The 13,401-nt window shown below is 35.5% G+C and overlaps 1 protein-coding gene across 1 annotated transcript in view; it reads right to left on the bottom strand.

Moving 5' to 3' along the window:
- LOC123566270 (opioid-binding protein/cell adhesion molecule homolog) overlaps positions 1 to 13,401 on the bottom strand; it is a 189,604-nt gene that overhangs the window by 12,879 nt on the left and 163,324 nt on the right. Inside the window, exon 2 of the mRNA XM_045360215.2 lies at positions 1,035 to 1,162. Coding sequence (XP_045216150.2) covers positions 1,035 to 1,162 — 128 coding nt within the window. The remainder of the gene's footprint in view (positions 1 to 1,034; positions 1,163 to 13,401) is intronic.

Raw genomic sequence — 13,401 nt, 5'->3', positions numbered from 1 at the left:
AAAACATTAGTAAAGAATTATTTACTAGACAGTTTAGCATAATTACTTTAATGTGTTTTAGTAACTATTCAAATGGCTTTCGGTATAGGAACTATTTAACTTAAGCTCGCATTTTACATTTTGATACAGTTGTGCAATTTCCATCTAGTCACATAATTCTTTAATTGATACAGTTGTGCAAATTTCATCTAGTCACATGATTCTTTCAACTCTGTTATGCCTCTCTATGTCATGCCACCAGCACAAAGCACCACAATGCAAATAAGAATTTTCTCCTTGGTGACGGTGTACCTGTCGTGGCTATTTATAAGTTCATGTATGTATTATGTTGTATTTACTATACATGTTGTTTTAAATGCCCATGTATGTGCACTCCTTACCGAAATCTATCTATCTATCTATCTATCTATCTATCATACTTAAGTGTGTAAACGTAATACTAGTATATTCATATCACCATATAACTCGAAATTTCATTGTCATAAATCATTGTCATTGTTCTAATTGTTATTCTCATGAAAAGTTTGAAAAATATCTTTTCTTATTATCGGTGTGTAGTGGTTGTTTATGACATCATGCGCTATTTAATATAGTGCAGTTATATTTGTTCCTCTTCATATATAACAATGTGTTTATATATACCGCAATATTATATATATCGCAATGCCCTCATAGATTCCTTTTGAATTTCTATGAATATAGTTATCAGAAATCTGGTCAATATGCCTTTCATGTTAAGTAGAAAAACCGTGAGGCAGTAGTTCTTGGAGAATGTAAAGCATCTGCGTGCTAGACCGGCTTCGACAACTTGACTATGTTTTTATAACATAACAACACGGCGAAGAAGTTACACGTCTTGCCGAAAAAAAATTGCGTTGACACCTAATGAATTTTTCTGCGAAGTATTTATTTGTTTAAAGAATGGGCAGTTACAGGATTAATGTGGATATAGTAGTTACATTAGAATGATACTGCGTCAGACCGGAACCAGCACAATAATGCTTTAAAACATTGAAGGCAAATCCGTTTCTTACCTTATGCTCATCGCCCTTCCTTTCTACACTACAAGGCAAGATTGCAGTTTCCCCGGCAACAGCTGTGATGTTTAAAGTGGTTTTATCAAATAAAGGCATTTTAGGCTCCTCTTCGACCAGTGCCCCCGCTGAAATAGAGAATTATATTATCATTTATGTAGAAACTACATATAGTTCGGCGAGGCTACTTTTGTAAATGACGAATTATGTCGTCATTTATGTAAAAACTGCAAGTAATCTGAACGGTGCTCCTGTGTAGAATCTACCATCAATTAAGTAAAAAATACAAATTGTCCGATACGTGCTCCTGTGGAAATGGAGAATTTACCATCTACAAATTGTCCGAAACGTGCTCCTGTGGAAATGGAAAATCTATCATCATCGATAGATATAGTCCGAGCAATACACCTGTGGAAATAGAGAATTCTGTCATCATTTATGTAAAACACCGATCAGAAGATATAAAGAATGCTTTTATCATTTATCTAAAAAAGCAAGTGATTCGAACGGTGCTCCTGCTTTTAAAAACTTACCATTTGTAGGAGTATACAACCAGTATTAAATGAGTATTAAACTACCATACATTCGTCCTAAATTTGGATTACAATACAGCAGAAAAAATGCTAACGGCATTCAGGAAACGTTCTAAAAACCTACACACTACAACAACAACGGCTGTTATTTAGTGTATCGCTTGCATGATCTTAAAAGTCATATTACCGACTTAAAGGCAGATGTCAAGTAAGGAATTTCTCTCAGAATTTTAAACCGTGTTGTTCTAAAATGCAAAGGTTCATTAGCTCAATACTGCAAAAACAACAAACAAAGGGCAACATCATTAAGTCTGTAATCGAATATGACAAAACTTTGTTAACAGGGTTATGTTCTACTTACATGGAAGATATGGGTTCAGGCGTTTGTGCTATATCAGAGAAAGTGACACTGATCGTGAAGCTTAACTATTTCACTGCAGGAGTTGCTGAGGAATGCAACACTGATAATTCAAAATTCTAAAATGAATTCTTAATGTTACACAGAAAAGGTTTTAGAGCGTCTTAACCATTTTAAGGACAATTTATGGACAAAAATGTGTCTAGTCTATTTCAAGAAGCTTTCGTACAATATTTGATGTTTCATCTGTATTTCGCTTAACCAACATATGAGCCGTGCCATGGGAAAACCAACATAGTGGCTTTGCGACCAGCATGGATCCAGACCAGCCTGCGCATCCGCGCAGTCTGGTCAGGATCCATGCTGTTCGCTTTTAAAGCCTACTGCAATTAGAGAAACCGTTGGTGAACAGCATGGATCCTGACCAGACTGCGCGGATGCGCAGGCTGGTCTGGATCCATGCTGGTCACAAAGCCACTATGTTGGTTTTCCCATGGCACGGCTCATATGACATTTCAAAACTACAGAAATCAAATTCATAACTCCTCAGAGATGGATTCAAAAATATATGTACGTATCATGGTATATGACGACAGTGGAAAGCATACTACAAAGATTCCCGATGAAAGCTTAAGGACGTATATACGTAATTTTACAAATAATTATTGATACAACTTTGCTTCGTCTGAGAGTTGCAGAATGATTACTTTTTGTTCAGCTTATATTTGGACAATTGTTCCAATGAAACTTGGACTACCGAACATATATGTATTACTGAACATATATGTATATATATGTATGCAAAATGTTTTTACATTCAAAATTGTAAAACAATTGACAAACTTTTGCTATATAACGTGAGCTTTGAAATATGAACCTATTCCAATGCTATAGCTAATACTGAAGGAAACAATGGATTTGCAACTTCAATCGCAGTTTTAAATCTATTTCTAGAACTGCAAATCAGCTAGTACCAGTCTCTGGCTTGTACGAAAATCACATCGCTTAATCTGGTTTACAAATGCCTTCAAAAAATTTCAGATGTCAACTTGTTGCGGCAGCAATAAACTGTTTTCTGATCAGAAAGCCTGTAATTGTGTTATGCTAATAAATCGCCTGTCTCAGTTTCAGCTTAGTTATTCTTGTTGAACGTTTTGTTACAGAGAATCATTTAGAGAGATGAGTGTGAATCCATACAGCCTGTTACAGCGTGATTGATATCTGGTTACTACGTATGAATGTAACTCTTCGTAAGGAACAAAGGAAGGATATATGAGCCGTGCCATGGGAAAACCAACATAGTGGGTGTGCGACCAGCATGGATCCAGACCAGCCTGCGCATCCGCGCAGTCTGGTCAGGATCCATGCTGTTCGCTAATAGTTTCTCCAACTCCAGTAGGCTTTAAAAGCGAACAGCATGGAGCCTGACCAGACTGCGCGGATGCGCAGGCTGGTCTGGATCCATGCTGGTCGCAAACCCACTATGTTTGTTTTCCCATGGGACGGCTCATATTATGTATTCTTGTCATAAGTGAGTGTAATGAGTGCTGTTTTAAACCAAAAGTTTTGTCAAATGCCAGTATAATATGTATTTCAACAAGCACATTATTTTTAAAAGAGCTACGACGCCCTTTTAAAGCTGCACACATTTGATAATTTATCGAATATTCTTAAAAAATAAGTTTTAAGAACAGTTTTTATCATTCCTTATATAACCTACACACTTGGCTGAACAGATAAAGGCAGGGGCTATGCAAGGGAATTCAACAATTTTCGTAGGGCAAATTGATTCGTTTTACTATGATAGCAAGAGCTAACTATACCCGTTTCTAGTTGAAATAATATCATGCTTTTAACATATATCAAATGTGAGTCGTTGGTCATATTTAAAACATTACGAGCTAGATTTTCCTGCCTTACAATGAATGACTGTTTGTAAGCTCTCTATCTGCTCTCGTTAGTGATAAGGAAATACTCGCGTACGTCAACGAACTGACGAGTTTTTACGCATTTCCGGTAAAATTACAGATAAGTCAGTCAGAACCGATAAAACACAGAGCAATATGCGTTTAGTGACACATTCTTTTTTTTCAAATTGGCAAAGTTTATCACAAGCAATCATATTTGAAACATATCTTGATATTCTCGACAGTACATGTAAAAGCTGTTTATTAGGTTATTCTATGAATAACCAGAAAAATACCCGGAATAATGCATTTATTGATTATAGCGAGACCGTAACATATTATGCCTCAGGCTATCATTTTGATATAGCAGAATCGCAGAAAATATTATATAATCTTTGTCTTAAGCTTAAAGGTATTATTTTTTTATGTATTAAAATTCAAATGTTTTTTACAGCGAGTTTTTTTTTCAGACTTTAAATCAACAAGTATGCCCACGGGCAGAATGTCGAGTCCGCCAGCTGTCAAGTGTAACCTTGACCTTAGACCTAGGGACCTGAATCTTGCGCATGACACTCCGTCTCATAATGGTGAACATTCATGCCAAGTTACATTAAATTCCAACCATGCATGAAGAAGAAATGCTCCGGACAAACTTCTATTTTACCTTTGACCTCCAACTGTGACATTGACCTTTGAGATAGGAACATGGGGTTTGCACATGACACTCCTTCTCATTGGGGTAAACATTCATGCCAAATATAAACAAGACTGGTCCATGCATGTCAAAGTTATGGTCCGGACAATATCGGACGGACGCACGGAAGCACACACGCACATACACCGGCTAACGACCCATCAGATATATCGTCAATTAACATTCATCGTTTGTGTTGGTTAACAATTAATAAAGGGGTGGTGGAAATTGTCTTATAAAAATAAGTATTTTTCTTTAACTTTTACATCTTCTTTGTAACAAAATTCTCGATTATCCTATTTAATAATTAATTTAAAATTACGTGCTGACCTCTTATACTAATCCATTCGGTTTACGTACAAATATGTAAGAAAAGAAGTATTTGCTACAATGAAAAAAAAAACTGCTGAAATTAAAACTTAACTTTTATTTTCCCTCCTTATTATCTTTGAAGTAGTCATCTTTTTTGTTACATGAATGTTAAACTTCACAAATCTTTTTAATTTACATGTATTTTTATGTGTGTTACGGACACACTGAATAAAGCCGCGAAGTGGTTTAAAGGTAGTAATGGCGTAACGTCATTTATACGGATAGCGTAGAGTTAAGCCTGGACTTCAAATAATCTGTAATAATATTAATTTCTTAATACCGACACTGATATTTTCTCAGAAAAACATTTTCTCTCTAGGCTCATCTCAACACCAAGCACTGCATATTGAACTCTTGGGGCAGTCCGCCAAAGGTTACATTACATCATGAACACATTTGCAATGATTGCTAATGAGATGGTGATTACTAGCGGGTATGAAATCTGTCCGGTTCAGAATCGCATTTGTCCAGTCGTTAGAGACAGAGGCAAGAGGTATTGTAAATTTTTTTCAGAAAGTGGTATCAGAGAGGACTGTTTTTATGGCTAGGTGCTTTACATTTAATGACTCTAACGACTGATGCCAGTCTAGCCTGGACTCTGCATACGGACACGAAAACCATTTAATGAATTAACGGCAACCTGTATGTCAATTTATTAAAACGGCCTTTTTCTCATTTTTGAATATCGGGTAGAAAATGGTCCACGAAGGAAATGACTGCTCAAACTCACAAGTTTCGTTCAGAAATTAGAAAGTAACTATTTAAAAAAAAAACAACACTTAATTCAAATGATAACGAAACAATACTTGTTTCTTCAGTAATGTCTATAATTGTACATGGTCATCAATCATTTAATATTAATTTATATAGTAGTCCAAGAAATTGGTAAAATAATTGTGCACTTTCTGTGAAAAGTATGAAATTTGGCATGATTGCAGATGGATGTGTTGTCATTCATTTTCGACTGGGAAGCAGGTTGTAGAAATTCAAAATGGCCGCCAAAATTCAAGATGGCCGCCATTGTGAACGTTTTTGTAAAACATGCTCTAGCACTTTATACATAGCGAGAAAAAAATAAAAAATGTAGCGAAAGTAATATTTAGCTACAGATAAGCTCTATATGCAAACAGAAAAAAATCAATATGGCGGCCTAATCCAAGATGGCCGCCATAAAATCATTTTTCCATGAAAATCGCTGTTCAAATGGCTGAATTTTGCGAAAACTACGAAACGTTGCATGGTACATGTAGAATATGTATTTGTGAAGTACACTCTTCAAACAATTATACACTAACAGTGGATAAGCAAATTCAATATGGCCGACAAATTTCAAGATGGCTGCCACAAAATATTTTCCATGAAAATTGTGCGTGACTTGGTCATAGTGTCAGCAATTTGAAACATTGCATGGTAGTTTATATATTTGTATAATGTGCTCCTCTAACAATTTGTAAAGCTGACATTGAATAGATGAATTTAATATGGCCAATAAAACTCAAAATGGCCGCCATAAAATATTTTTTCCATGAAAATCTTGCGTCAGTTGAGCATATTGTATGAATAATGTGAGACGTTGCATGATTGTACAAAGATTGGTAAAATATGCTCATAAAAATCTAGCACTTACATTAGGTAAGTAAGTCAATGAATATGACCAATGAAATCCAAGACGGCCGCAAAAATCCCCAGAAGGAATAGATTTCCTTCGGAAATGCACACCTGACCTCGTTTATATACAACAGGTCATAGTAATTTCCATTGGATTAATTATCCACATACAGCCCTAATAGCTCATGTTTGTATATGTTGTTCTTCTGTTATTGACTGACCCTAGATTTAACCTGCCCTTTTATTTGAAACATGTTTCATTGCAGCAAATAATGAAAATAATAATTGAGGAGACAGACAAATAACAATATTTAGTATCCCTCTATTGGTATGTCGCAGTAAGGCTGCTATCCCTTATATGTTACCAGCTCCATTATGGCAGTATTGGCACGATTATTCTGTTGCACATGTTCTGTCATACGAAAGGACAACAAACTACTTATATAATGGCAATATTACACTACCCTGGGAAATTGCAGATGTCACACTGTAATCCCCGATGTTGCTTTCAAGGGAGATGCTGGTTCTTCCATTTTTCACAACAGAACTAGAGTTATCGCTAAATGTGATGAATGTACCCCCCGCATGCACTGACACAGTACATTGCAATCTGACGCACACAAGATTGCATAATTATGTGGACTGTATGTATATAGACTGTATGTATACAGTATAGTAACAAAAAACAAAGTCCCATAACTATGCAGAATATTTATCTAAAAGAACGTAACATGCACCATGCACAACTAGGGTTGGTACTGATCACTTGTGTGAAGTTTCATTAAATTGTGTGCAAGGGTTCGGAAGATTAGGCGCGCACAAGATTGCATATGTAGACTGTATGTACATAGTATGTTAACAACAAACAAAGTCCCATAACTCTGCAATTTTTGTTGTTGAAAGAACCTAACATGCCCTATTGTTGTTACTGATCACTTGTGTGAAGTTTCATTAATTGTGTCAAGGGGATGAGGAGAGATGGTGCGCACAAGATTGTGTCTATGTATATAGTATAGTAACAAAAAACAAAGTCCCGTAACCCTGCATTTTTTTCTGAAAGAACCTAACATGTCCCATGCACAATTACTGTTGTTACTGATCACTTGTGTGAAGTTTCATTAAACTGTGTCAATGGGATGAGGAGAGATGGTGCGCACAAGATTGTGTCTATGTATATAGTATAGTAACAAAAAACAAAGTCCCGTAACTCTGCATTTATTTCTGAAAGAACCTAACATGCCCCCTGCACAACTACTGTTGTAACTGATCACTTGTGTGAAGTTTCATTAAACTGTGTCAATGGGATGAGGAGAGATGGTGCGCGCAAGATTGTGTCTACGGACAGACGGACAGATAGACAGACAGACTGACGGACAACCTGAAACCAGTATACCCCCCTTACAACTTTGTTGTCGGGGGGTACAATAATGGGGTCAGATCAGCTTTGAGAATATCCTACAAGTAGATTTCCCATACGATCTGTTGAAAATTCTTGGAAGAACCTTTACATGTATGGTTGAAGTACCTATGGTGAATACTCAATAAACCCTTAGTGGGACCCATTTTCATTCTGTTCAAGATTGCAGCCCCGTGTTATTTATTGATGCTTCACTTAATGGTACACTCGTAGACAGATTCTCGAGTGTTGACAGTAGTTCTAGAATTGTTTCTGACCGAAAACTACCCAACATGGGGGGAACCGGAAACGAATTCTAATTTTTCAGTTAACTGGGCACAATGTTGAAAATTTACGAAATATGTTTGGATTCTTTTCCAAAAGGATGACAACGTCTCAGTTGTCAAAGGGTAGCCTTCTTGATCGCTTGGGTGAGGTCAAATGTAAAACACAACATGATGTCTACTGATTCATAGTCCGAACATATAGTGTTCAGTCCATCTACTATTGTCTAGCAGGTCACAAATAGGCTTCCATGCTGTAATCTTTATAATACAATCCAGCCGGTGTGATCAAAACCTTATTCTCACCATATGTTATTGGCCTATTTCGCTTTATCTGTTTAGCGATGGCATACAATGGCTGTTCGTATGCCGTAATTGGAGTCTTGCGGAGACTGAAGCGGTGGGCAGTAGCCTTGATAATGTACATCGAGTGGTACAACTTTTCTCTTAAGTCTGCATTACTGTGATTCAGGTTTGCAGGACATTGCAGTGGATGTTTGGCAGTTTCTGGACATATGAGACAAAGCCATTTTCATACCCTACTTACCTGATGAGCATACATCTTACATGCTTATTCATAAGTAGAAGCCTAACATTATGTAGATGCTATTTTTTCCAATTGTAAATGTCATATAACAAGACTATATGTCATGGTAATAAAATCTATAAGTCTTTAGATCTTTTAGACGCATAGAATACAACCATACAAAAAATAGCAGACTCGGTTTGACTGAGTCTGTTCATAAAAGGGAATGTGTAGTGCAACTCCCCTCACGCCTTCTAGCATTAGCTTTAGCGGAATTCTATTGTAGCGGATATTGAACGCATTCCACAATCCTGAAGAACCATTAAACATAACAACATTGAATCCACGACCAAAAGCTAGCCATTTTATTACCACTGTTTTATGCTGAAACAAAATGATTCAAACAGGTCTGGATATGGTAAAGTAATTTCAGTAGTATAACAATACAGAGCAGCAGGTGGGCAAGTTGTTAACAAATTATTGGGTATGTAAGTAGCACAAATTAAGGATTGCTTATAAACAGAAGAATGAATTGATAATAGCACACATTCATCACTTGATGGTTCTTTCACATTCATATACTATTACAAACTGTATTTTATTGTGATTTGGATATAAAATTGTGTAGTTTACTAGTATCAATACAAAACAGGTTTCCTTTTTACTTTATGCACTGTACACTAACATATGCATTATTGACCTTACAAGTACCTGTTATATACCTATCTAAACCAATTGTTGCACAATGTTTTGTAATTACAAACATTTACTCAAAACATTTATTAATATGAACAAAACCTTCACATGAAATAAGTTGGCAAAATAATAGTTTGCTAATTTGAATCGGTTTGAAATCAATTTCTGACCTTTGTCCTTTGAAATTTTAGATACTGTTTTAGCTTATGGCCTCATTTAAACAGGGGGTGGTGGGGTGGGGGGGGGTGCTACTTTCATCAATGATTTTTTATGTAAACAAAAGAAACCAGCTTTTATACATAATTGTTTAGTATCAAGGAATAAAACTAAAACAGGATAAAAAAGATTGTATTTTCAGTCCGCGCAATTATAACATGGCTTTTATACGTTAGAAAAGAAAATCAAGTGTCAGTATGTAATCTATAGATAGAGTCATAGTGCTGGCCAACTTGGAATATAATGATCAGTATGGTTTTTGTTTCAATATGATGGTCTTGATTATATAATGGTATATGTTTTATATACGACTATTCCATGTAACATTTTACGTGATGCAATCAATTATTTCGCCATTTTCAATTAAAAGATTATTTTTGGCGGCCATCTTGGATTCTGGCGGCCATATTTATTTTTTTAATATAAATCGCAAACATAGTCGAAGAGTAAGATGTATTCCACTATTATTCCGAAGCTTTATTACAGGATACACACACTTGTTTTACCATTTTCTTCGTTAACTGAATTATGGCGGCCATCTTGGATTTTGGCGGCCATCTTGGATATCCACAAACCGCTTCCCAGTTTTAAATGAAGCGTATAGTGTTTATGTACTACTGTGCCAAGTTTCATGCTTTTCACAGAAGGTGCACAATTAGACCCTTTTTATGCACGGATTTCTTGGACTATAGGGCGTTTTCCGCTATAAAATGAAACCGAGCAGTATTGTAAACAGTTCAAAATACAAACATTTAGACCTGTTTGCATAAAAGTCACAGATTACATTTACAAAACACCCCTTTTGTGTTCCCGGTACGAGTTTAGTCTATTGCATGAGTTGAAATAGAATGAATTATAATATAATGTATAACAAACCTTTTGGAAGCACAGAACACAGTCAAGCAATGCAAAAATAATGGCAGACTCGGTTTGACTGACTCTGATGAAAGGTGCATCACCCTTCACATCGATTTAAGCGGAATTCTGTTATTAATGCCTACTGGATGTACTCCGTGAGACTAATACACAAGCTGAAGATCAGCGAATATGTGCCTGACGACTGTCGAAAATACAAATCACATGTCATCATCAATTTCTCCTTAGGTTTATAGCAGATTAAGAAGTTACTATTGAGTTAAGAACTGACAGATTTTCTCTTCCTTGTTATAAACATTCATTTGATTCTCTTTGCAATAAAATAGTGTGCTCTTATCATACTGCAGTCTGTTGTTTTTGTGACTTCTGTTTTGTTTTTATTGGGTTGAACGTCACACGACTCAATTACAATACCTAGGTGCAAACATCAACCTTTCGCAAGCCAGTCGAATGGTTTCCCCGCATAAAAGAATTCTGCAACCCTAGCGAGGTTCCAACCCCATAGCGGTGAGGGGTCAAATTCAAAGACAGAAACACTCGGTCAAGGAGTAAGGCCACTTGTTTTTTATGACATGTTACTTTTTAAGTACTTTTTTAGGTACAAAGAAAGAAGAAAGTTTGATTTTTCAGTAGGCAAAGCTTACATGTGATAAAAAGAATATTACATTTTATTTCTTTCCACAAAGAATTTATTAAACGCGTTTAAAATTGACAAAATGCTCGGCAAAGCCTCGAATTATATTATTTTATTCAACTCGTTTAATAAATTCATTATGGAAAGACATTCGGGTAATATCCTTTATTTAGATATCGCCTGACACTTAAATGACATTTTGCAGCAGAAATGCTCTGTTTATCATATAGAAAACGCCAAAGACTAAAGGCTGAGCTAATCAAAATTGCTGTTGAACTGCACGTAAATAACAACGCAATATTCCACTTGAGTCATTGTTTTCATATCCTAAACATTCACCCAAAGGAGAATTTTTTTAAGTAATATATGAGACGACTGCATGCAGAGCAAAATCAAATTTTCTCATGACATTCTATCAAAGTTGTAAAACAACATACAGGATATTTATCTCTTAAGAAATAGATCATGATACCTCTCTTATGTCAAATTTACATTAAAATTTGCTATTCACACGTCGTAATATCAACGGTTTCGCTTCCTTAGGGAATAAGAGAGCTTTAAAAAGTCGCATGTTTCTGAGAACAAACTTAATTTGCATATATACATTATTGGTTTTACAACGATAATTGAAGATCTAGAAAGGTTATCATAGTATTCACACTGATAATGATTTTCATGAACCATTTAATAAAGATTTATGAGTAACTGCATAAGAAACGACATTCTGCTTGATGAAATCAAATCTACTGTTTTATTCATCTTTTCCGTTACAAGCCTTTTTTCCTTGACTTTTTTTCATGTATTAGACAATACCATTGATATTATACATTACTTAACCCTTACCCTGCTTAATTTCTATAATGAACGTGTCCGTCATTCCATTTGGACAGTACCATTAACTGTTAATAGGGGTGCATACCAAAAACATACTGACTGAATGGCGAACAGTGTCATGATTAGACTGCACGGATGTGCAGGCTGATCATAATCTGCACTGGTCGCAAAGGCAGAATCAATCATGTCCAGCATGATAAGGGTTAAAAGAACTCCGAAACTGGTAATGGTATTTTTTTTAATTTTCAAAATATCTTGATCAATATTGAATTGATCGTCAAAAACTATTTTGGCGGGATGTTTTCCATAGCAAACCGGCCGTTTTTGAACTAAAATATAGGCTTTATTTGTTGACGTATTGTTATAAAACTTGCAGGATATTTTAGAAATCATGAAATTTACATTTCCATGCAAATTTGTGCAAAAAATCCACAGCATTTTTTCCCCCAAAATTTTGATTTTGTCTGAATTTTACAACGAGAAAAGAATATTTTGACCATATAAATAAATGAGCCGCGCCATGAGAAAACCAACGTAGTGGCTTTGCGATCAGCATGGATCCAGACCAGCCTGCGTATCCGCGCAGTCTGGTCTGGATCCATGCTGTTCGCTAACGGTTTCTCTAATTGCAGTAGGTTTTGAAAGCGAACAGCATGGATCCTGACCAGGTCTGGATCCATGCTGGTCGCAAAGCCTCTATGTTGGTTTTCTCATGGCGCGGCTCAAATCAAATACCTGTCGTAGTTGTATGCTAAATTCAAAATTTTGTCTCTACTATTAATAATAATTGACGCATACGTGAATTGTAACTTTATTACACGAATTACAATTAAAGGTGATGTCTAGATTGATTTAATGATTTATACAATGATAGTTTTTAATGATTCATGTAGTACTTATCTATATATTACGAAATTCAGCTTTAATCATATGTGCATTGTTGTTTTGATCTATCTGATATTGTTAAAAGTCTTTGTATAGAATAAGTGCCATTCTGGTTAATTCTGAAACGAATAAAACCTATGTTCTGTTCAGTTATGCTATGAAGTACTAACTTACAACAAGATCATCTCTTGTGGGCTATTTGAATATGGAAAAAAAAACACTTTATAAATTATTTCTGTCAAAACGAGCGTTTGAAAATAAACACACTTCAGGAAACGTAACTGTATACGTCATTCATATTGAAAACTTGATTTTAAGAACGGCTTTCACGGATTTTATGCAAATTATATAATCTGTTCAATGAAATTAAAAGTGTAGAATTTCGGCGTCCGTATCTATTGTACAACAGACAAAATCCAATTTGTCTTTGATATTTCCTGAGTGTTCAAACGTTATTCATAACAAAATGGAATCAATGTTAGATCTTATCTGATGTTTTGTCATAGACTTGTGTGATTGAACTTTGGAACTTATAATGAGAAATTCAA

Source organism: Mercenaria mercenaria, chromosome 8 (assembly GCF_021730395.1).
Source record: "Mercenaria mercenaria strain notata chromosome 8, MADL_Memer_1, whole genome shotgun sequence".
Lineage (NCBI taxonomy): Eukaryota > Metazoa > Mollusca > Bivalvia > Venerida > Veneridae > Mercenaria > Mercenaria mercenaria.
The sequence above is the reverse complement of the archived record's forward strand: the minus strand, read 5'-3'. Positions and strand labels throughout refer to the sequence as shown.